This window comes from Gymnogyps californianus, chromosome 3 (assembly GCF_018139145.2).
Source record: "Gymnogyps californianus isolate 813 chromosome 3, ASM1813914v2, whole genome shotgun sequence".
Classification (NCBI taxonomy): Eukaryota; Metazoa; Chordata; class Aves; order Accipitriformes; family Cathartidae; genus Gymnogyps; species Gymnogyps californianus.
In genome coordinates, this window is record NC_059473.1 from 121,337,323 (window position 1) to 121,360,021 (window position 22,699).

Consider the following 22,699-nt stretch of genomic DNA (forward strand, 5'->3'; position numbering starts at 1 on the left):
CCAATTTATTTCGAATTAAAAGCAGCGATGGGCATCCCAGGTTTCCTTCTGGGCAGCTTTACTGGGTCTTGCTTTGCATCGTGATCTCTCTTTGGGATGAGGCTCCCCTTCCTTGACCTCCTGGGAAGAGCATGTTGTTCCTGGGTTCGGTGGTCCCGGGGGAAGGCAAAGCCCAAAGCAGGGCTCTGCGGCACTCGCACAGCAGCACGGCCAGCTGTGGAGGAAGGTCCTCTCCCTGCACATGTGACACGGTCTGTCTTGTCCCCTCCTGGGAACAGCAGTCCTGTCACTGCCACCCAGCTCTGGGAGGGAAGCTCTTCTCCAGGCTCATTCCCAGGCTCCCGAGGGTTGTTGCTCCCTTCCAGTTCCCTTCCGGGATTAGATATGGAGAAAGTACGGGGAGAAGAAGTCCACCTTGGCTGGGAGAGGAGACTCCTAGCTGGATTCAAACCTCCCTGAAATGAGGGGGCGGCTTCTTGTGGGCTTCAGAAGGGTTTGCATGAAACCCACAGAGCAAGAGCACCGCTTTTTTTTTTTTTCTTTTTTCTTTTTTTTGGAGATTTTCTGTTATTCACGGGGGTTCTGTGCTGTTCGCTTTGGTGTGGCACTGAAACCCTCCCTTGTTTCATCTGCCTTCAGGATGCCTCCAGAAGGTGACTGTTGGTCAATAGGATTCTGCAGGCTCTGGAACTCAGGTGTTTGAATGTTTTCCTCAATAGACAACCAGCAATGTAGAGTCATAGAATGCCTTGATTTGGTGCACTCATAAACCTTGAAGGCCCTGATCAGCCTTACCTGGGGCCTCCCCCACCCTGCCCTGGTCTCCTGGTCAGACCTTGGACCCACCCTGAAGTCTCATCTCTGTTCCCATCTCCTGGAAGGACCTTGGACTTATGTTGCAGCCTTTCCAGTCCTGTCTCTGGCCCCATCTCCTGTTCCTCCTGACTCACTGGAGGGACCTGGACCTGTTTCCATCACTTGTCATGGCCGTTGATGGTTGCTGTGAGCAGCACCCTGCTCTGCCCAGAGAAACTACTCCTACCCCGTTTTTAGGGAGGGCGATGGAGGGAGATGCTAAAGCAACACGGGGTAGAGGTGGAGCAAAACCATTTCCTTCGCAGCCCTACACAGCGCTTCCATCCCTAGGGTCCCAGGCGGGTGGGACAGGGTCATCCCTGGATGGAAGGACAGGCAGCACAGGCAGCGGTATGGCGCAGGGCCCCCATTTTCCATACGCTCAACGCGCGGATGCTCGGCACAAGGATGGATTTGGGGCGGTGGGGCCGGGAGCTGGCTCCGGCGGAGCCCCTGCGGGCATCGCCCCCGGCCCCGCGGCTTCGTACACCCCGGGGACGGCGGGTCACCAGGCTGAAGCAGCTGGGGAGCCCCGGGGTGGTGGGGCGCTGCGTTAAACCCCCTGGAGGAGGCGGGCGCGGGGGTTCCGCCGGCGCGGAGAGCTGCGCAGGCTGCTCGGGGAAAAGGGGGGGCGCGGTGCTGCATCGTGCTGCGGGGCTTCCAGGCAGCGCGCGGTTCTTACGCGGCCACGGAGCGGGCGGGGATGGAATTTGGGGAGGTGGGAGGGGAGGGGGGGGGGTGCGCGGCGCGGCGCGGCGCGGGGGGGCGCCCTTGCGCGCGGGCTTGCGCGGCCGGGTGACGCCACAATGGCGCCCCGCCCCGCCGCGCCGCCCCACGTGCGCGCCGCCCCGCCGCGGCAGTGCGCAGCCGGCGGCCCCGCAGGCAGGTGGGAGCGCGGCGGGCGGCAGGGCCCCCGCCCCGCCCGGCCCCGGCCCCGGCCCCGGCCCGCCGCCATGGGCGCCTGTCGTCCCCCCCCCCCCCGCCGCCGCCGCCGGCCGCCGCCGCCGCCGGCCCCCCGCCCCGCCGCGTGAGGCAGCGCGGCTGGACGGGCAGCGCCTCGCCCGCAGCCCCGCTGCGCTGCGCGGCGGCCCCGGCTCCGGCCGCCACCATGGGGGCCGCCGCGGCGTGCCGGAGCGCCGCCGCCTTCGCCGGCTTCTTCACGGTGAGTGAGTGAATGAGTGTGTGTGTGTGTGGGGAGGGGGTGTCGGTCCGTCCCTGCGCGCTCCGCGGGTGCAGCGGCGCCGCCCGCGCAAAGATCCGCGTGTCGGCGGGGGGTGGGTGGGGATGTGCTGCAGTGCGGGGCTGCCTGCAGCACCCGGGCGGGGGGGGGGGGGTGCGTGCTGCCTGGCTGGTGGGGGGCAGGTAGGCAGGGGCGCGTTTTAGAGGGGTACCATGTATTTGGGTGTCCCGCCGTCCCCCCTCTCCGCGGCGCCGTGGGGTGTGCGGTGCTTCCCTGTGCCTTCCCCGGGGGGGTGCTGTCACCCCCAGCCCCCGCACCCCAACCCTGGCAGCGGGCACCGGCTGGGTGCAATATCCCCTGCTCCATCCTCTTTTTACTGCAGGCGGGCAAAGGGCGGCATCCTCCCAGAGGATTCATCTAGGGCTGTGCCTCACCTCGAGGTCTGAGCGGATCCTTGCTTCACCCCCCTGCCCCGCTCCCGAAGCTCGGCGTTGGGCTGGGGTCTGTCCATCCATCCGTCCATCCATCCATCCATCCATCCCCCTTCTCCCCCCCCCCCCCCAGCTGCTTTTCTTGCCGCCCGTTGGACAGGCAGCAAAACTCACTGCCACTAATTGCAGGCAGCTGCCCTGACTGAGCGCAGAAATGTTTTCTGGCAGGTTCACCTCCAGGTTTACCTTCCCAGGTAGGGCCCTTCCCAATCAGCGCTTTAGGGCTACAGCCCGTCTTTTTGGGGAGAGATGGTAATTCGGTGTGTCAGGCACATGCCGCAGCTGCTGCGGCGGGGTTGTGTAACCGAGGAGTGCACTTGCTCTTGAACTCAAGGTGGATCTTAGCAAGCTGGTGCTGGCTCGACAGGAATCCGAGTAAACAAAAAATAATCTAAAGCCGGGAGAGCATTAGCCGGGAAACAACCTCGTTGCTTTGAAGGCGAAGGGTACCTTGGCGCAGCGGTGGAGCAGCCGGGGTGCGTGCACGGTGCTGACTGGGTGCTCCCAGGCGCCGGTTTCCCACTGGGAGAGGCGAGTGCTGCTGCACATCTGGAAGATGAGATGCTGATGGGGAGCTTGAGATACGGAGCTCCAGCTGGGATCTTGGAGGTCAGTCGGGAATGGCAGGTATAGAGGGAAGAGGGGAAAAAAAGAGTGATATAAAGGTGTAGGGAAATACACCGGCAATTTTGCAAAATGAAGCTGAGACTCTGAGCAAACACGCATGTATATTGCTTGTGCACGTGTGTATTCAAACCTCTACATGTGCTGATCGTACGAGCAAATGAGCCGCAAGACAAAGTTCCCGTTTGCTCGTGAGCTGGCAGGATCCTCCCTTGGCCACCGGTCAGGGTTTCTTCATCTGACATCTTAATCTTTAAAATTTTGGGCAACTCCCTTTGGCCTCACAAGGAGTTAATGTCTATCCAGCCCAATGGAAGTATGTTCAAATCAACAGTTGGTGGATCTCTCACTGGTGCAGCAAAGCCGAATCCGCCCGGCCGCTTGGTTTTTGAGCGATAGCCGCTCGGTAGCGGTTGCTTAAGGCTGGTGTTGGTCGTGGTTTCCCTTGCTTGGCGTGGGCTTTGGGCGCCTGCCGGCTACCGCAAGGTAGTTTCCACCATCTCCCCTGATGCCCTCGCCTCAAACCGGTGCGATGTCACGTTGCTTTGACTCGGGGCTTTCGGGAGCCTGGGGGATTTCGTCTGCTTGGAGCAAAACCGTGGCTGCCGGGGATGCTTGCGAGCTCTGGTCGGTGCTGGCTGCAGGAATAGCTGCTGGGTTTTCCTTCACGGGGGTCAGATGTGCCAGTGCTGCTGTTTTGGCACGCTCGCCTGCCTGCATTTCACTCTCGAGATGTAGTAAAGGCACTGCTGAGCAGGGTAAGCCCCGGACTCTCGGTTTCACAAACCCCAGACCAGCTGAAATAGCTGGTCGCGTTGCAGGAAGCAGAAACTTGCTTTGGTCTTCGATACTCTCTCCTCACAGGCAACTTTTTTCCGAGTGAGTAACCTGATCCTTTTTACAGTGAGTGGGGCAGGAGATGGGCTTGTCCTGTCTGCAAAGTTACCGTGAAACTTCCAGACCAGTTTATTTGTCTTTCTTGGATTTGTTTTATAATTTTTTTTTTTTTTTTCTCCTTTAATGTCGCAAGTGACTTCCCGGTTCTGGTTGGTGGAGGGTGCAGCTGACCTTCGGGAAGGGCGGTGGGCTGTGCAGCCCGTCCCCGACCTGTGCCAAGGCATCGCCATGGAGCCAGCTGCCATTTCTACCAAATTTTGCTGGTTTTGCTCGGAAACAGTTCCCAGAGTATCAATTTAGCACTGTTGGTCCCTGCTTGCTTACAGCTCTCTGCTCCTGCTCTTCTCTGCCAGGGTCAAGTGCCCTGCGTTTAGCTGGCTTTTGTCTTTTTTTTGGGGGAGGGGGTATTATTTACTTATTTTTTAGGTTTCTCGCTGCCTCCCCGCAGGGCTGGCAGCAGGGCAGCGCTGTACACAACCCGAGATTATGACTGCCTCAAGGCGCCCTGTTTCAGGACACAAATGCCTGTTGACCCACCAACTTTCTGCTGGTGTTTTGACTCACCGGGCCACCGAGCAGGTTTGGGTCCTGACTGAGCCGTTGTATTCCCAGCCGCATCCCCTGTGCACGTGCCCAGGAAGCTTCTGGCTCCGTAAAAGTTATTTACTGTGCAAATCGCCCCTTGGGTCTCTCCTGCAGCGTGCAGTTATTTAAGAGGGTGACGGAGGCATGGCATAGATGCGACCATTGAGATGGAGTCACCAGGCAGGGTGGTGGTAAAGCGGGTCGTGCCCATGTCAGCTGCGGGGTGCTGCTGGCTCAGAGGGTTTGTTTGCAGCCGAGCGCAAAGGTCCCCTTGTCTGAGCCGTTTCCCTGATGCGGGGAGACAAAAATGAGAGCGTTCCCCAGCCTGATCTGCTTTCCTCCTAGCGTAAAACCTCCACGTGTTGGAGTAGGTGAAGGTGGCTGGGAAGTGCCTTTGCCCGTGCGGGGCAGGGCGTTGATGCTGGGTTGGGGATGCTCTTTGGGATCGTGGCCAGCCCGTCCTGCTTGACCCTTTTGGCTTCAGTGTCGAGAGCTGCTCCTGCACTGGGCACAGAGGGCATCACCGAAACTGCTTCAAACCAAATCTGCTCTTTAGTGCTGTCTTGCACCGGTCCCTTTATTTCCCTGTGGTTTTTTGTTATGCTATACGCTTTCTCTGGTATTGGAGTAATGAACTGAAATCCAGCGGCTAAGCAGAGCTCGCTTCATTACTCTGTTGCTTTTGCCACTGAAACTGGGTATATCAGCCAGAAAGATCTAGTTTTGCATGCTGCTGGGCAGTCCTGAGGATGAATGACCAAACCAGCAGACACTCCTTTTTGTTGAAGATGTCCTCCTGCTCCTGGCCATCTCTTTCAGAGATCTGAGTGGTGTGCCAGCCGTGAAACCTGGGCAGCTGGATTTTTTTTTAGGGACCAGAAGTGCCAATCTGAATAAATAGCGGATGCTCAACGCTGCTTAGCCTTCCCCCACTGGGACTTGCTGTTGTCCCTAGGCTTGGAAGTGCACGTGCAGCTGAAGACCTGGAGATGTTCAAAAGCTCCAAGCCTTGAGATAAGGCTTAAAAAAAACCCCAAAACCAAACAAAAAACAAACCTGGTGCTGTTATGGTAGTGCAGGTCGCACTGGCTTTAGTTACCTGGATGAGTGACGGGAAGATGCTGGAGATGGGAAGAAAAGGGAGAGCAGGATGGGACCCATGGCACGTGCTTATAGCGGGGTTGTCCGTGGGTTTCCTGAGGACTGGCTTGATGCAGAGGGAGAAATCAGGATCTGAGGTGGCAGCATGCCGCTCATCCCCAGCGAGGCAGGAGAGCCGCTGCCTGTCCTGCCTCTCCCAACACCCGGTCCTGCTCGGCGCTGGCACGGGGAGGAGGATGAGTAACGCAGGTGACCCCCCACGCAATCTCGAGAGGCTGGATCCTGCTGCATCTGGTTTGCTAATTCAGGGTTGCGTCATGAAGATTACAGGCAGCAGGTTTCCTTAGAGCCAGCTAAGCACTTCGTTAAATCATGTCTTAGGGGAGGGGAAAAATAAAATGCATCCTGTAAGCCTTTGCTGCCTGCCAGGGCAGCCCCGCTTTTTAATTTGACGTGCAGTAATTAGCCTGGCCGCTGCAGGATCCTTGTCAACTCCTGCGGGCTTGCCTGCTTCTGCCTGCTCTGTAATTGCAGCTTCAGGAGAAAAAAGAAATATTGAAGTGTTTTGTACAAATCCCGAGTTGTAAATTATTTAGCAGGTGAAACAGAAATGTGCTGTGTGTTTCCAGGAAGCAAGAGACTGCACCAAAAATGACGCGGCACGGCTTGCGGCTCTGCTGCGATGTGCCTTCTGCAGAGTCATGTTGTTGGGAGGCTTTTTTTTTTTTTTTCCTCCTTCTGAATATATTCTTGCTGGCTGATAGCCCGGAGTAGGTAGCAAAGCAAGAGGCAAGGGCTTGTATAACATACCCAAGTGATTTATGTGCCTGGCTGTGCAGTTGAAAAGCGTTAGGGTCTCTGGTCTTTTTACCTTCAGTGTAGGAAAGCACCTTTGGAAATTCAAGGTAACATTGGTTTGTTCCTCTCTCTCCCTCCTAACTCAACCTGCAGCTGTTTGAAAATGTTTTTTCTATTGCTTTGCATGTTGTATGAGGTTGTGTCCGCCTTTCTTTTGATATGCCTTTTGTTCTTGGTGTCTTATCTCTGCTGACATAACTGACATTAAATCCATGGACCAGAGGTCTTCTGGAGGAAGCAGAGGTCCTGCTTGGTAGATGGAGCTTCTCTTGGGGATGGAGCAGCCTCAGTGTAAAGGAATTAAATGAATAAAGGTCCGGGATTGGAAATAGGTAGATATAAACAGATTTGTAGTCACTATCTAGCCAAGCCCAGCTGGGTGCAGTTTGGTGTCTCAAAAACTGGAGACCTTTTACCTGTATCTGATGCAATGAGGAACTGAGTTACAGCAGAGCTCCTCAAAGAGCTTAAAAATAGCATCGGGTTTTCTCTCCTGTTGCTAGTGCATCCTGTTTAACATGGGTTCAGACATAGTGGGAGGCTCAAAGCAGAACATCCCTTGCGGTCTCACCAAACCCTATGCTTGCGCAGGGTCATAAAAAATCATGGAAGGGCAGAGGGGCTGAGAAATAGTCCAGTAACGGCTGCTAGCTTTCATCCTGGTTTGCGTTACTTAGAAAGATAACTATTTGAACAAGTGCAGATTAACAAATACGGAGGAGGAAAGTTTTACAGGTCAGGGCTGCCACCTGCGTGTGGTTTTTGTTTTTTTTTTTTTTTGTCTTCTCGGCAAGCACCCGGCTCGTGCTGGAGCCTCTCAGCCTTGAAATGCAAAGCTGGTCTGAATTCTCCTGGGGTGGCCAGGTAGTGCGTACTGCTGAAACACAATTAGCAGTATTTACCGCCCTGGCAGGGTTGCAGTGTAAATGATGCTTAGTCTCGCTGAGAAGCGTGGTGTCAAATTTAAGGAATTATAATCATAGCTGGCGATGTGCCTGGAGAGCGTGCTGCTCTCTGCACCGCTTCTCTTCCACCCGACCTTGCTGAGCTCCCACCCCTGGGTGTAGAAACATCTCTGTAGTCCCGCGGCTCTGGGACATCCCCTGTGATCCCGCAAGGGATCGCCAGCAGAGAGGGCTCCGGTCACGCGCTGTTGTTGACTAATACCTCCCGCCTGTCTTCCAGCTGCTCATGCTCCTTGGCACCGCTGATGGTCAGTCGAAGCTGACCTCCGAGCAGAATGCCATCAGCCTCTCCCCTGGCAAGTACCGCCACTTCGACCATGCCACCAACAAAGAGCTGATCTGCGACAAATGTCCCGCAGGAACCTATGTGTCTAAACATTGTACGAAGAGTACCTTAAGAGAGTGCAGCCCTTGTCCAGATGGGACCTTTACTAAGCATGAGAACGGCATAGAGCGGTGCCACCCTTGTAGAAAACCCTGTGAACTGCCAATGATTGAGAAAACTCATTGTACTGCCTTGACTGACCGCGAGTGCACTTGCCTGTCTGGTACGTTTCAGACGAACGATACCTGCGTCCCTTACACGGTGTGCCCGGTCGGCTGGGGCGTCCGCAAGAAAGGAACCGAGACGGAAGACGTTAGGTGCAAGCCGTGCCCTCGTGGTACCTTTTCTGATGTGCCTTCTAGTGTGATGAAGTGCAAAACATACACGGACTGCTTTGGGAAAAACATGGTGGTCATCAAGCCAGGGACGAAGGAGAGTGACAACATCTGTGGTTCTCCAGCATCTCTTCCAAACACGTCTTTGACTTCGTCAGGCACCGAAGTGGGTGAAGCACCCTATGAAGTTCCACTCACTGCTCATCTTCCCAAAGGTAATGTCCACCACTGAAACACAGACGTGGTTTTGGTTGTGGGATTGCATTCCTGCCTTGGTCAGGGTTGGTTTTAGGCTGCTAAAGGGCAACCTGGTCTAAAAAGTGGATGGTGCTTTTGCTTCCTGGCCAGAAGGCAGCTCCAGAGTGCATCAGGTTGCCCTCACTTGTGTTATACCACGTTTAGTAACGTTTTCACTGAGACCGTAGTCATGATTGGACTCCTGGCTGTCCTGCTGTTTGGACTGAAAGGACATCACATTCCCCAGCCGCTTTTCCCATCTGTGTGTTGTGCTGGCACAAGTCTTTGTGCATTTGTGGCAAACCTGAGTGGGGTGCAGCAGGAAAACCCCAGCAGGAGAGGAGCTTCGCTCCACCAGGCTCCTTTCCTGATGAATTCACTGCTTTCCTGCCCATGCTTTCCCTGCTGCGTTTCGCCTCGTGCTGTGCCAGCATATCGGCTTGAATGGGAACCATTACCAAAACAGCCCTCCAGGAGCCTAGGCTGTACCATAAATTTTTTCTTTAACCTCTAAGATTTCTGTTAGTTATCACAGGCGGGGAGAACCAGGGAGAATTCCCCATTCTCTTGTTTAATTGGAAATGATATATCATCACAGTCTTCATGGAGATGTTTTAGCCATGGCTGGTTGCAGTGGTGCTGTGGGACCCAATTTGAGGTGGTGCTCAGCACTGCCTGGGAAGCAGCCTACTTACAGTATCTCAAATGGGGCATTTTATTAAAAAAATGCAATTTCTGGTAACCTGTACACCTGAGCTGGTGAATGCAATAGCAGGGAAGTGTTGACAGTGGTAGACTCCCAGGGCTTCTCCTTTGTTAGGTCTCAAAGCTTGATATGATGTTGGTGTGTCATTGGGAGAGGACAGGAGGGTGTTCCCTGAACTTTGAAATCAACTGTAGACAATTAGGTAAAAGTTAAAGCGTTTTCCCTGTTTGTATCCTGGTCAGAGTGTTTTGGGTAACCACGTCAGAGGCAAAAATCAGGTTACAGATGGTTACACCCACTCTCGGGCTCAACTGGGGTGAGACATGATCTTCAAAAGCCGAGTTTCCAAAGTGAGCTCGAGTTTTTGCCACAGCAGCCCTTCCTCTTCTCACCAGGCTTTGGTCATGCATCTGGCTGGGACCTGAGAGCTGTTGGTTGGTAAGAAAACTCAATAAAGATGGAAAGTAGCTCTTAGGGGGAAGTTTGGTTGCTTCTGTTGCTTCAGAAACCTGTTTTGTAGTTGATGCATCCACAGCTGCTTGCAGTGCTGATAAGAACATTTGTGCTTCCGTAACAAAACCCAGTAAAGAGATAGTAAGCCTCCAAACTGTCATGTATTTCCAGCCTAAATACCAAATTCTACAACTGGAGTAAAACTAATGTTCATAAACCTAAGAACGAAAAAACAACTCCCTCAAAGTTGTAGGTTTTCTGAGAAATACTGAATGTGGGACAAACACAGATCGACAACATGCCTTTAATAACTCATTTTTTTTAATGAGCTGCCACTAGCCTTAACCAACAAGGGTCAATTTTACCTTGAATCTACCTCTGTAACTGTACCCATCTGTTCCCAGAGCCAAACCTCAACTTCACCTCTTCCCTTCCTCGCTGCCTGGCGTTGGGTTTCTGTCTGCTGGCCAAGCACACGCTCAGGCAGGTCTTAGACCGTGATGTGATGCCGTATTGTGTCTCCGGTGCCGTGACACTGAACTCTCCTCTCCTTTCACAGGTCTGAACTCTTCAGTTCCCGATTTTGTCCCCTCTCCAGCGCCACGCACATCCAGTGGCATGGCGGAGCTGGCAGGCTACTACAACGAAACCTCGTTCAACGAGACGGATGGTGCCGGTGGGACCCTCATGGGCTCCGGCACCACCAGCCAGGCACAGAGCTACCGGCACAAGCAGACCAGCCAAGCGCTGGAGAAGCAGCCGTCGCTGGAGATGGTGGGAGGCGAGAAGTCCAGCGTCCCGTACAGGCCCCCCCGGCGAGGTCCGCAGAATGTCCACCAGCACTTCGACATCAATGAACACTTGCCGTGGATGATAGTCCTCTTCCTGCTGCTGGTCCTGGTGGTTATTGTTGTCTGCAGTGTCAGGAAAAGCTCACGGACTCTGAAGAAGGGACCCAGGCAAGATCCCAGTGCCATTGTGGAAAAAGCTATTATGAAAAAGTCCACCACCCCCACGCAGAACAGGGAGAAGTGGATCTATTACTGCAACGGGCATGGTGAGCAGTAGCGACTGGGGGCCGCGGAGGTAGTGTCCTCTCCACCATCCCACATGGTGCTTTGGAGGGGCTGCCCCCACGTCCAGTGACCGGTTGCTTTTCTGACTTGCTGGGTCTTTTAGCGAGGACAAAGCCCATATACTGGTTCCTCAGATGTTTCTTCATCCTTGATTTCTCCCCCTTCCTGTTCCCATGGTGTGTCCCTGCTCCTGAAAGAAGGGTTAATGGATGGAATGTCACCTGCTCACCCCAGCTCCTTGCCTTCTCTGTCCCACCCATTCCTTGGTAGAAGGATCTTGAGTGAAGGCTTGGTTGGTTTTTTTTTTTTTCCTCCCCTTTCCACTTTTCTTCTGTTTCACACTCGCCTTATTTTCTCGGTGACTCAGGCGTGGGTCTGGTTGTCTTTTGTGTTGTCCTTTTTCCCCTCACCCCGTCTGTTTCTGGAAGGCTGAGTCATCCCCTGCCTCTTGGCAGTGCCTCAGTTTAGGTTCTTAGCCCTAAATCCCGACTGCTGGCTTGTGTCCCCAGCTCTTTGCCCATACTGGAGCCAGGAAGGTTGTCCTTAAAGGCTGTGTCGTGGAGGCGTACAGCTCCATGAGGGTCGCGAGGTCTTCCTGGAGGCTCTGCTTTGTAGTGTTTTCTGTTCTTTTGGTGGATGACTTGCTGTCAGCTTTTTGATGAGACTTTAAAGGTGACCTGTTGTGGTCATTAAATTGAAATTTGTAAAAATCAATGATAAATTAATGATGGCATGAATGTAAGCACCGAGCAACCATGATCTCCCTAGTAGGATGCATGATTCCTCTTCTGCAAAGCTACAGTGGGAATTTTGACCCCCCCCTTATCCTGTGCAGAGAGCCCTGGCGAGTTGTTACTTTGGGTTGAGGTTGCTCAACCTTAAACATCCATTCACAGTTAATCTTTAGAAAAGCACATTTAACAAGAGGGGCCAAACAAAGAATGGATTGAAAAAAGTTTGGAAGGTTTAAGAGAGATCAGTCCTTGATGAAAGTCATCCTTGAGTGCTTAAGTACAAAGCAAAGAAGGCTTTGAGTAGGGCATCTTCTGTCATGTACTCTTTTCCTTCCTGCTGATTAATAGACCTACACTTTGTTTGCCTTCATTAATGCATTTACAGAACCAGTAAGGTCTTGTTGGAATTAGTTTGTGCCTTCTTTTGTGTTTGTGCTACTTATCAGTTTCCTTTTAACTCTCTTGAATTCTTGGGGTGTGGTTTCTTGAGCTTTTTTCCATTTGCGGTAACTTTTTCCAATAACCCCTGCACTCCATTGTCCCTAAAATCTGTGATACCCGAAGCGTGGTCCTTGAGGCTATGGTGAGTAATCTGCAGTGGAGTTGCAGAACCTTATTAGACATCTTTATTTGTGGGCACTACCAGAAATACTACATGGCTTTGGCCATGGTTCATTGGCCAAAAGCGGCTGGTTGTTACTAACTTGTAGTAACTTTTTTCCCCAAGACCTTAATTACCAGCTGGTTGAATTTCTGACTCTCTCCTGTTTTTTGAAGCCTCTCAGAGCAGGAGCTGACTTTGTACAGGGCAGGGAGTGCTTGAGTGCAAGGACTGGACCAAGTTGCTTAGAACGGGTGCAGCTCTGGTTTCTAACCTGGTGTTTCAGACCCTGTGCCGAAATGCCCGTGCTGCAGCTGGCCCTTCTCCTGGAGGCCACGTTAGAGCTGCCTTTGTGGGCAGTGCTGTGTGTTTCGTCACCAAGCATGATTCAGGTTAAAGAAACCATGCAGGTAAGAGCTGATATGTGGTGAGCCATGAGGCTATGTTAGCCCATTTGGGTATAACCCCACCTCCCAGATCTTGTCATCCTTTGAGGGACAGCAATTGATGAGTCATCCTGTGCTTCCCAAGATGAGTTATTCCAGTCTTCTCTGTCATCTTTTAACAGCTGAATTAAGCTAGTGCATCAAATTCACAAGATATTTGCTAAGTTTTCCCCTTGACTTGGGAAATAAGCTGGATGTAACAGCAAAACCACACTTAGGTGATAACCTGGCCCAGTATCTGATCAAGTCTCTCAGGTCTGGATGCGAATTGCCCTGTTACTCTGGGCTCCTGGCTGGGCAGTTTTGCACATCCCTCCCATCATTCTTGCAGTAGTCACGCTGATTCTGTGTTGGCATGAGTGGCTTCATGACTTCTCCTGCCACTGAATATCCTCAGCTGAACTTTGTGCAATGAAGGCAGACAGACGAGCGCAAACCAATTAATGCTTTGTCTTGCTTTTAGTGCAGCTCTGGTGTTGCCTAAATCGCGTTGTGTTAGCTGGAAGGGCCTTGCTCGTTAATTCTTACTTGATGGTGGTGCTCTGTCATGTCAAATATGGAAGCTGTGCTCCTCCGCTGTGGTGTATAAATCCCTCTTGGTTCTCCTATTGAAACGTCTGGCTCTTAAGACTGTTTACTTGAAACGAGAGAAGATGTAGTACCGTAGAGGAATTGACCTTTTATTTAATAACTGGCTGTACAGCTAAGATGTACTGCAGAGCTGCAGCGTCATGGCTTAGCTTTCTGCTGCTCCAGCAGTGTTTGTACCCAAATCATGCTTCATCCTGAAGCAGCGTTTCAGACAAGGGTGAATATAGCCAGGAACAAACTTCAGGCTGTTGCAGAGAGGAAATCTTTCCCCTCTCGTGCTGCTAGCACAGATCCCTCCGTGGTGGGCAGCCAGGGCAAAGCCTCCATAGATGTGAGGACTACAGCTGCTCCCCAGGTCTTCAGGTGCCAGCCCGGTTTGTGGTTGCACTAGGGGTGTGGAGGGCAAGCAGTTAGGTTTAAATCATCTTCTGGAGCTGGAGGTAAAGCCCCAGGGTCTGGTGCTGGCAGTGCACCCACATCCATACGACCTCCCCACCTATATGTTGGCTGGCCACGCCAACAAGCGGTTGGGGCGTGTTTATTGCTGGGGCAAAGCCTATGTACATAGCTGTTGTGCACGGTCTCCCCCCGCTTCCTCCTAGTTTGCCATCTCCTCTCTCCTAATCCTTTCAGTAAACAGCTCTAACCTTTGAAAGGGAAGACTGAGTCTGCCATAGGTGCTGCAGCCTCTGCTCGGAGGAGCTGTGCTTGGGCAGCTGCCCTTGCACCAGCACCCCTCAAGCCTCCCGTGGCGCCGGATGGGCATCCAAGGCTTTGCCTGTTTGGAGGATTTTATTACGGATTGCTTCAAGCCCATCGGTTCCGGGTGAAACATGGTCAGGGTGGCACCAGCACTGCTCGGCGCAGAAGCAAAGACATCTCGCTGTGGTTGGGCTCCTTCCCAAACGAGGAGGGTTTTAGGGCGGAAGCAGTGGCTCAAGCTCTTGCCCAGTTCCTGAAAGGGCTTGATAAACTGAATTGCTTAAATAGTTGAGATGGGCGTGCGATCCTGTAACAGCAGTTGTCATGGGGCGTTTCACTTGTCCTCAGCTCCCCATGAGATGTTCCATGGTTTCTATGCCCCATGCTCTTTCTGTTCGTAATACATGCCTTAAATAACAGCCCGAACCTGAAAATAGCAGTAGCTTGGGAGGCTGGTGTTAAAACTAGAGCCGTGTCCTTAACATGGACGTGTTCCAGCCAAGACAGCAAATGCTGATGACTCTTACTGGATTAAATGGTTCAGAGGTCTGGGAAGAGCTTGCGATGACTAACGGCCTGAGTTAGCAGCCAGCCTACCTCCACGTCTGTCCTCGAGCCCCACGACAGGGGCTCTCCCAAGAGCCCCAAGGTCTCATCTATGCAGGAGTGAGAAGGTAGAACACCACCAACGGTGCAGCTGTGGTTGGAGAAGCTGGACCTCTTGCTGCTTCAGCTGGCTCTTACGTTGTAGCCCTGCAGATGGGAATCCAAAGGGGAAAAGCAGTTTGCCAAAGATTTCCAAAGAAATTATCAGCGTGGTGCCTGAACGACATGGGTACTGGGCTGATAGCGCTCTGTGGTTTTAACCTTGTATGACTACTTTCTTTTAGAAGATCAAGAACAGCCTACACACTGGAAACACTTTATTCTAAACAATCCCTTTATTTTAGCAAATACCCAGTTCCTTTCTTCAGCTGTTTCCAAAGGCAAGGAATTGAGCTTGGCTAAACCTTTCAATAAAAATTGAGAATTGAAGCCTGTCTTTTGAACGTCTTGGAAATGCCAAATTTGGCATCAGTCTATGCCAAACATGAAGATGGGCTTGAAATCATCTTGCAGAAATTGCTGATAGTGTTGCCTTTGACTTTCACCCATTGAGTAGCAGAGGATGAAAGGCAAAGGCTGTGTAAAATGTTACGGTTTTGGGTAAAACCTGTGTATAGAAGAAACTGCCTGAAATGATGTGCCAAGAGGCAAGAAGAGAGTTTGGTGATTTTTTTGGAGTTGAAAGACTGAAGAACAGATCTTGGCAGTACTGGCCTGGCATCAGATGCCACTTCCCTTTTATTTTTCTTCAAGTCTTGTAATTGCACATTATTGCAGTGGGTGGTGAGAGCGAAGCCAGGAAGCCTCTGGTTAAACGATCAGAGAAATAAACTGTTCTGCAAAAGCTGTTTGCAGCCAAGATGGAGCTGAGGCTTGACTGCAGGTAGAAGAGACTGTACTTAAAATGGCTCAAGATCAGAGTGGGGAGTTGAGGGGTGATGCTGGAAAGATGGGGAGTGTCAAGATTTGGCTGTCTTGGTTGCTCAGTTGTTGGGATGCCCAGTTGTCAGCACGTTGGGAGCCAGGATCATCTTGCTTGGCGATTCGTAGGGAATAGTCCTTGGCTTGCAGCTTGGTTGCTTTAGGACCAGGGCTAGGCTTGAGCTTGGTCTGCTCCCAAGGAAGTTGTTGAGGGTGTTGAAAAGGGACCATGTCCTTGTACCTTGGAGAGCCTGGTGCTGCGCTGCAGCTCCAAAGCATCCCCACGTGACTATAACCAACGGGTGTGTTGGCAGCATGCATCCGGACATCTGGGTCATTGCGGGCTTGTCCTCACGTGGAATCAGATACTCATTTATGGTTAGTGTTGGAAGATGCTTATCAGAGTAAAATTACTTGATTCTTTTTCTTTTAAAGGGACAGCACATTGACCAAAAAAGCCCACACATAACCGTAATCTTTTCTATAGATCCATCACCTAATGAAGGGAAGCAAGTGCATGGAAACAACCCAGCAGGGGATATTCTTCCTCAAGCCTGGTGTCACTCCCTAGTCAACTGCCACCCTAAATAAGGAAACCCAGCTGCAGGGATGGCACTCGCAGGTCTATGGGGTGACTCTGGATTCTACTTTAGGACCCCTCCTCGGTGCTTGTTATGGGTAAATGAGATGAAAGCCACTTAGTGTAGTGGTTTTGTTTTGTAGAGGTAGTTTTCCCTTTGATCAGCTCCTGAACGGGTCACAGCTTAGTGACAGGAGCATCACGCTGGGAGGCAGGGCGAGGATGGAGGACCTGCTGTGGAAACACATCCCTGGGGACTCCGTCTCTTCTGCACATCTGCAGAGCATGGGGAAGAGCGATGGGGTTAAAAGCTTCACCCGCTCAAACTGTGGTGGCCTCAAGGTTTTGTGCCCAGACCACAGGTAGGGCAGAGATGGCCAGCAGCATCTCATGAGGGCAGGTGCACCCATTGCTGCTAACATGACTTGGTAATTGCGGTTACGCCTGGAGAGGAGCAGCCCTGGGCTTGTATGCAAAACCTAATAGGACTCTGGCAGACAGAGCGTGAGAGGAGGGATTAATGTCTGTCTGCCTGCCAAAACGGAGAGGCAGAAGGTGTTGGGGTTTTTTCCTCAAAGCAGTCTCTCTTCTGGTATCTGCAGATGACTGCTGGTCCTCTAATGTCAGCCTGTCCACCTCTGCAAAGTGAGACCCAGGCAGAAAGGGAGCTTGTTAAATTGGAAGGGGCAGGTATGTGCCGGACATCACGAGCAATATGGATGCTGTGCTACTGCTGAGCCTTAAAACAGGAATGCTCCCTCACTGGAGCTTGTTCGGCTGCACGGGAGCTCTGTGTTTCATGCTACGTTTGCTCCAGCACAGGCACAATGCTCCGCTTCGGGGTGGGATGAAGCAGCTCTTCGTCTGCAGTGCAAACCTGTGCCATGGGAGCTTTGAGGTGACATCTGATGAGTTTGAAACACCGTCTGCCTCAAACTACTTGACTTAAAACTTTTCTCAGGTTTGCCCCAAACTCATCCTTGACCTTTTGGGAAGCTGCGTGGTTTCCAAAGGGCATGTGCAGGAACTGACCAAGGCTTCATGGTGAAAGGGAGCTTTGGAAAATGCAAACAAGGGAGGCTGCTGCTCTGCGTAGAGAGGAGGAAACCTAATCATGTGGAGGTTTATCATATCTTGCTCCTCAGCCTTATTGCATTAGCAGGCCTGAGGACCGGTGCTTGATCACTTTTAATGTGTGGTGCTACACGAGCCATCTATCCGCAACGCACGGAGGGTTGTGCAGAGCTGCTCCGGGAAGCTGGTATGTTTGCTCCGAAATCTGCTTTAAAAAAAAAAAAAAAAAAAGAAGGAAAAAACCAAACTATCCCATGGTCAAAATTCCTGGGTGGCCCCGGATTAATTTAATAAGGGATTGGGATTTGTGCCTGCCTGTTAAGGTGTAGGGCCGCGTGTCAGAGGCAGGGCAGCTCTGTGGGGAGAGGAGGGTTGTCCTTGTAGAAAAACACACCGAGCCCGGAGGGGTTTTTTGCCAAAAACCCAGCACCAGTTTCTGCGCCGGGAGGGCTGTGATTTCTCACATCAGTAAGGCTCTCACACATAACTTCTTGAATAACAAGGCAGTTTTTTCTCCTCGCTCACCAAGGCTTTGTCTGGGGTTAAAAAAATGCAGGAGGTGAATTTAATCCTCAGGTTGGCATCTGTGGGTGTCTGGATATTTATATGGCTCTGGCCACGGCAGTGTGCTTGCTCAGGGTTACCAGCTGTCCGAGAGGGTTATAATGAAGATTAACTCTGCAAAAGCCGTTTAAAATTTAATAATTACATAAAATACTTATACTGTTCCCTTTTAAACCAAAGAAGAGCAAGTCCACTCTGCAGGTCCCCAACACCAGTGTAGGGAGACACGGAGGGAGAGCATCCCACGGTGGTGGGCAGGAGCTCGCATGGGTCTCGGGAGGGTTGGACCACAGGTCCTGTTATAGAGGTGACTTCCATGTAGCATGTGGTGGGAAGGGAGGTCTTGTCTCGTGCTGACCCTCAGGTTCCTGGGTCTGAAACATGTTTGTAACTGCATATGGCTGATCACAGACCTTCCTCGAAGGTTATTTTGGTTATTTTCCAGAGAGCGTGTGGGAAGTGTTTATCTGGAGTCCCTGTCCTGCCCTGCAAGATTTTTGTTGTTGTTTTGTTTTTTTCTTTTTTTTTTTTTTTTAAAAACATCACCATTTAGTGGTTTGTTGCCCAAACAGCACTTGCTGAGGATGTGAATCACTGGCTCCTGGGAGGGTCTGATACCAGCACTGTCCTCCATGGGAAAACTAGCAAATCGCTAACAAGTCTTCATAAGTGTGTCCTTTCCTCCTCTTGTTAGAATCATGGAAAGGTTTGGGTTGGAAGGGACCTTTAAAGATCATCTAGTCCAGCCCTCCTGCCATGGGCAGGGACATCTTTCACTAGATCAGATTGCTCAGAGCCCTGTCCAACCTGACCTGGAATGCTTCCAATCATGGGGCATCCATAACTTCTCTGGGCAACCTGTTCCAGTGTCTCACCACCCTCACAGTAAAGAATATCTTCCTTATGTCCAATCTAAATCTACCCTCTTCCAGTTTAAAACCGTTGCCTCTTGTCCTGTCACTACAGGCCCTGGTAAAAAGCCTTTCTTCGTCTTTCTTCTAAGTCCTCTTTAAGTATTGAAAGGCCACAATGAGGTCTCCCTGGAGCCTCCTCTTCTCCAGGCTGAACAACCCCAACTCTCCCAGCCTTTCTTCACAGGAGAGGTGTTCCATCCCTCTGACCATTTGCATGACCCTCCTCTGGACCTGATTTAACAGGTCCATGTCTGTCTTGTGCTGAGGGCTCCAGAGCTGGATGCAGTACTGCAGGTGGGGTCTCAGGAGAGCGGAGTAGAGCAGGAGAATTGCCTCCACTGACCTGCTGGCCATGCTTCTTGTTATGCAGCCCAGGCTACAGTTGGCTTTCTGAGCTGCAAGTGCACATTGTGGACTGATGTCCCATTTCTCATCCACCAGTACCTCCAAGTCCTTCTCCACAGGGCTGCTCTCAGTCCCTTCATCCCCCAGCCTGTGCTGATACTGGTGATTGTCCCAACCCAGGTGCAGGACCTTGCGCATCTTCCAAACCTCCTCATTTAGGACCTGAAATATATTTGAGGGGGAGGAATTGAATTTCCAGTAACCTCCCATTTTTGGCAGAGGTTGGTGAAATTTTCACATTTTGGGAAGGTATTTGTGTCGGGGATTTGGGATTTCTGAGTCCTGGTTTGGCCGAGCCGCGGTGTCTTGTCAACTGGAATTTGGATGTGCCGCATCCTGGCTTGCTTGTACACGCAGGCTCTCAGTGTGCGCTCAGAGGTAAAAATAGGCTGCTGTGGCTGTGTTTCGCATGAGTCAGGAGGATATTTGGAGGAGGTAGGTGGGCTGAGCTCAGGAACAGAGCTGGGTTTGCAGTGATTTGGAGCTTCTATCTGAATGTAGGGGAGGGTTGGGCTGCATCACCGCGGTTCTCTTGTCTGACTTGCCTGTGCTCTTGGGCTGTGCTCTCTGCCCGTGATGCTTCATCCTCAAGGTCTGTGCAAGTGTCGAAAGCCAGCCAGCCTGTCACGGTCAGGACTTGTCACTGCATGTGGTGTACAAATTAATATTGCCCATTTCTGGGATACCTGTGTCAGGAGGTAAGGTGGTGGAAGCTCCAGGTGCTCCAGCTCAGATTGGTACTGGGATGGTGGAGGTCAGTTCCTGCAGGTGTCATGGGTGGACTGGTGGGACCTGTCCCTGCTGATGAAGGCCTGGAGCATGGAGTCTCCTGAAATCCAGCCTTTCTGAAAATGCGTGAAGCTGGCTCTGGAACCCTGGGAAGATGAGCTGCTCACTAGACGAGACTGTGTGTGCCACAGGTCCTGGAGGATCTCCAGAGCTTTGCTTCCCAGGTGGACAAGACAGCCTGTAAGACTTGAACTGATGTTGTGTTAATCCTTTTCTCTGTGCTATGTCCCTTCATTATTGGTGGGATGGGAGGACACATGGCTTGGGAGGGCTCTGTAGACTTGAGCATGAGTTTTCCCCTTAAGGTGGCAGCTTCTCAAAGAGCACTCTTCTGAAAAATACCAAATGACATTTGGCTTGAGCTCCGAAAATGAAAATAGTGACGGCTTTTTGTTTGTGAGAGGGTGGGGAGAGGAAGGAACCGAAGCTCCTCTGTGGCTAGGCTGTGGTTAGAGTTTACCGTTATCTGCTGCCGAGTGTTTGGGTGTAGCCTTCTGGCGGAGTAGCCCTTCCACTCCTCTTGAGTTTGCTTGAAGATGTGAAAAAGTAATGGCAGAGAACAGAAATGGTCTCTTGCAGGTGTTGTACGTAAGCGTGCCAGCACTGCTGGTCATGGCCCCACACCGCACTGGCTTCTTGCCCTGCTTGAGGCCAAACAATTGCTGGAGAACTGGGTTTGTAACCTGTAAATAGCAGGGCTGCGGGAGACGAGTGAGGCTTGTCCAGAACAAGCTCAAGGGAGTCATTAAAGCTCAGCCAAGTCCCATGCGCTCGTGTGATGACCAGCTTGGTGATGTTTATGAGTGGAAGGAGAGACTGCTCTGTCTTCACCAAACTGCGTACCGCGATGAGGCGGGAGACGTCTGAAGGAGCTGGAAATGGGTGGGAAAAATCTCGAACGAGATTCAAAATAGGCAAATGGAAGTCACTGAAATAAACTGAAATGGTGTTTATGGGGAAGATTGGGATGGAGGTGAGCAGTGTGCTTGGAGGTGAGAGACCTGTCTGTAGACCTGCCCTGCCTCTCCAGGAAGGTCCTCCCTTCAGGTCAGCATCTTTGTGGATGAGCTGGACATGTATTCAGCACTGCTGTTTGCTTGTGCCGCTCTGCAGGCGTCTGTCCGTCTCTGGACTTGTCTCCGTTTGTCTCAGTTTGCTCTGGCTGTAGATGTGCCTGGTTGCGCCCATGTTCCCATGTGTGTACATTCACCCTTGGGCTTTGCCGTGCACGTCGGCCTCGTCCTGGCTTGAAGGGGAGTTCTTCATTGCTCTGGGGTTATCACCACCTTAAAATATTAGGTGATTACATGAAGTAGCCCATCACAACATATAGAGAATTGCAATGTTTAGATAATGGCGATTGAAATGCCACCTGCCCAGGTACCCAAGACGCGCATGAATGTCCTGGATCCTTCAGATGCTGTCGTTGCCTCCTCTGGGATGGCCACGGCACACGCAGCTCTGCTGGATGCAGCTGTGGGGGTTCACAGCAAGGGCTCCTCTTTAATTCCAGTGTCTGAGGCAAGCAAAGCTGGGTGATAAATGGTGATGGTCCTTGATGATGATGATGGAGAGGGCGGTGATGCCTCCTGCATTTAGCAGCAGGGTGGTGGCAGCTCTCCCAGGCTGTTCCATGGCCCGTGTTAAAAAAGGAGGAGGACTCGGGCTGTTCTCCAGTATTTGCAAGCTCAGAGCAGCTTTAGCATCGTGCCGACATGGCTGTGACCAGCCTCACGTGGGAAGCATGAAACGGGTGGGTTACAGCACCATGCCCGCTGAGCTCGGCCATTTTACTTGGGATTGCTGGGGTCTGGAGGACTTTGAGCGTCATCTCCAGCCTTGTGTGCAGATGAGCATGGTGGGAGAAGGTCCATGTGGTTCGGTGGGTGGGGAGGACCCAGGACCTAAGGTGGAGCCTGGGGTTTTTTGCTCCATGCGAAACTTGTAGGGCTTTTGGAAATATGGAAATAGTAGGACTGTAAGCTTATTATAAGCATTAACATTTTATTTTAGTTTTGAACAAGTGAATTAAGTTACTGTAAATGGCTTGAGCAGTAATACTTGGCAGCGTGCGGCCGCAACTTGTCATGTAATGGTTTTAATCTTATTTTTCAAGAACAGAGGGAGCAATGGTTTTCTAACTGACTGGAGCCAAATCTGTGCTCATGTCTGTGTCTCTTCCATATCTCTCTGGGGTTTTGTTTGCACAATATTGTAGTAGATGTAGCGAACATATGGGGCTTAAATTCGTTTAATAGTTGCAAGAAAATGAGTTTAAGGTTCTTAGAGTATTAAGGTAGACATTTCCAAATTCGTTTTTAATGGAACATTTGTTCTCCGAAGATTATTACGCGCCATTAAGTCCTCTGCTGTGTGGTGTGTTCTCATGCCCTGGGATGTTATTGCCAAGGGATATAAACATGTTTATGGGGCCGCTTTATTGAATGGTGAGATTAAATATACTAAACTTGAAAATGTCAGTAGGAGCATGAGCGCTTTGTGTCGTAAATCTTGTGTGAGAACTTCAGGAAGTAAATGTCGTGCCACCGCGTGAAACTCGTGCAAATCAAGTTGCGACCAGCTGATAATGTTTCTCACCAGTACAGCAGCTGTAAATACTGGGATTTATCAGTGTTAAATACGTAGGTGGGGCAGGTAGTGTATGGGTCTTCCTTCCCTGGGAGGACTAGGTGTGCCACACAGGGGTCATAAACCAGCAAATTATGTTTTAATGCTTCTGTATGACTGATGTGCGTGGGAGTGGGTGTGGGCAAAGCTCCCACCCAGCTGTAATACTTCGTCTCGCCGCAGGGCAGCACTGCTGGGGGGACCGGACTCTGCTCATTTTATGTGTGTGTGTATATGTGTATGTGTGTGTGTGTGTGTGTATATATATATATATATATATATAAAAATGGGCAGCGTTATCTATATATCTATTTATATCACTGAACTCAGGAAAAAATAATAATCCCTGAATACGAGAGTAGAAAGAGCTCTGCAAGATTTATGCGCTGAGATAATGACTTATGCACTATATACAGATATATCTCAGTGCATAAGTCATTATCTATATATATATAT

General features: G+C 51.4%; 1 protein-coding gene across 1 annotated transcript in view; it reads left to right on the forward strand.

The window, feature by feature from the left end:
- The first annotated feature begins 1,964 nt into the window (after positions 1-1,964).
- Positions 1,965-22,699, forward strand: part of TNFRSF21 (TNF receptor superfamily member 21) — a 34,244-nt gene continuing 13,509 nt past the window's right edge. The window contains 3 exon segments of the mRNA XM_050893596.1: positions 1,965-2,017; positions 7,777-8,431; positions 10,172-10,669. Coding sequence (XP_050749553.1) covers positions 7,783-8,431; positions 10,172-10,669 — 1,147 coding nt within the window. The 5' untranslated portion in view covers positions 1,965-2,017; positions 7,777-7,782.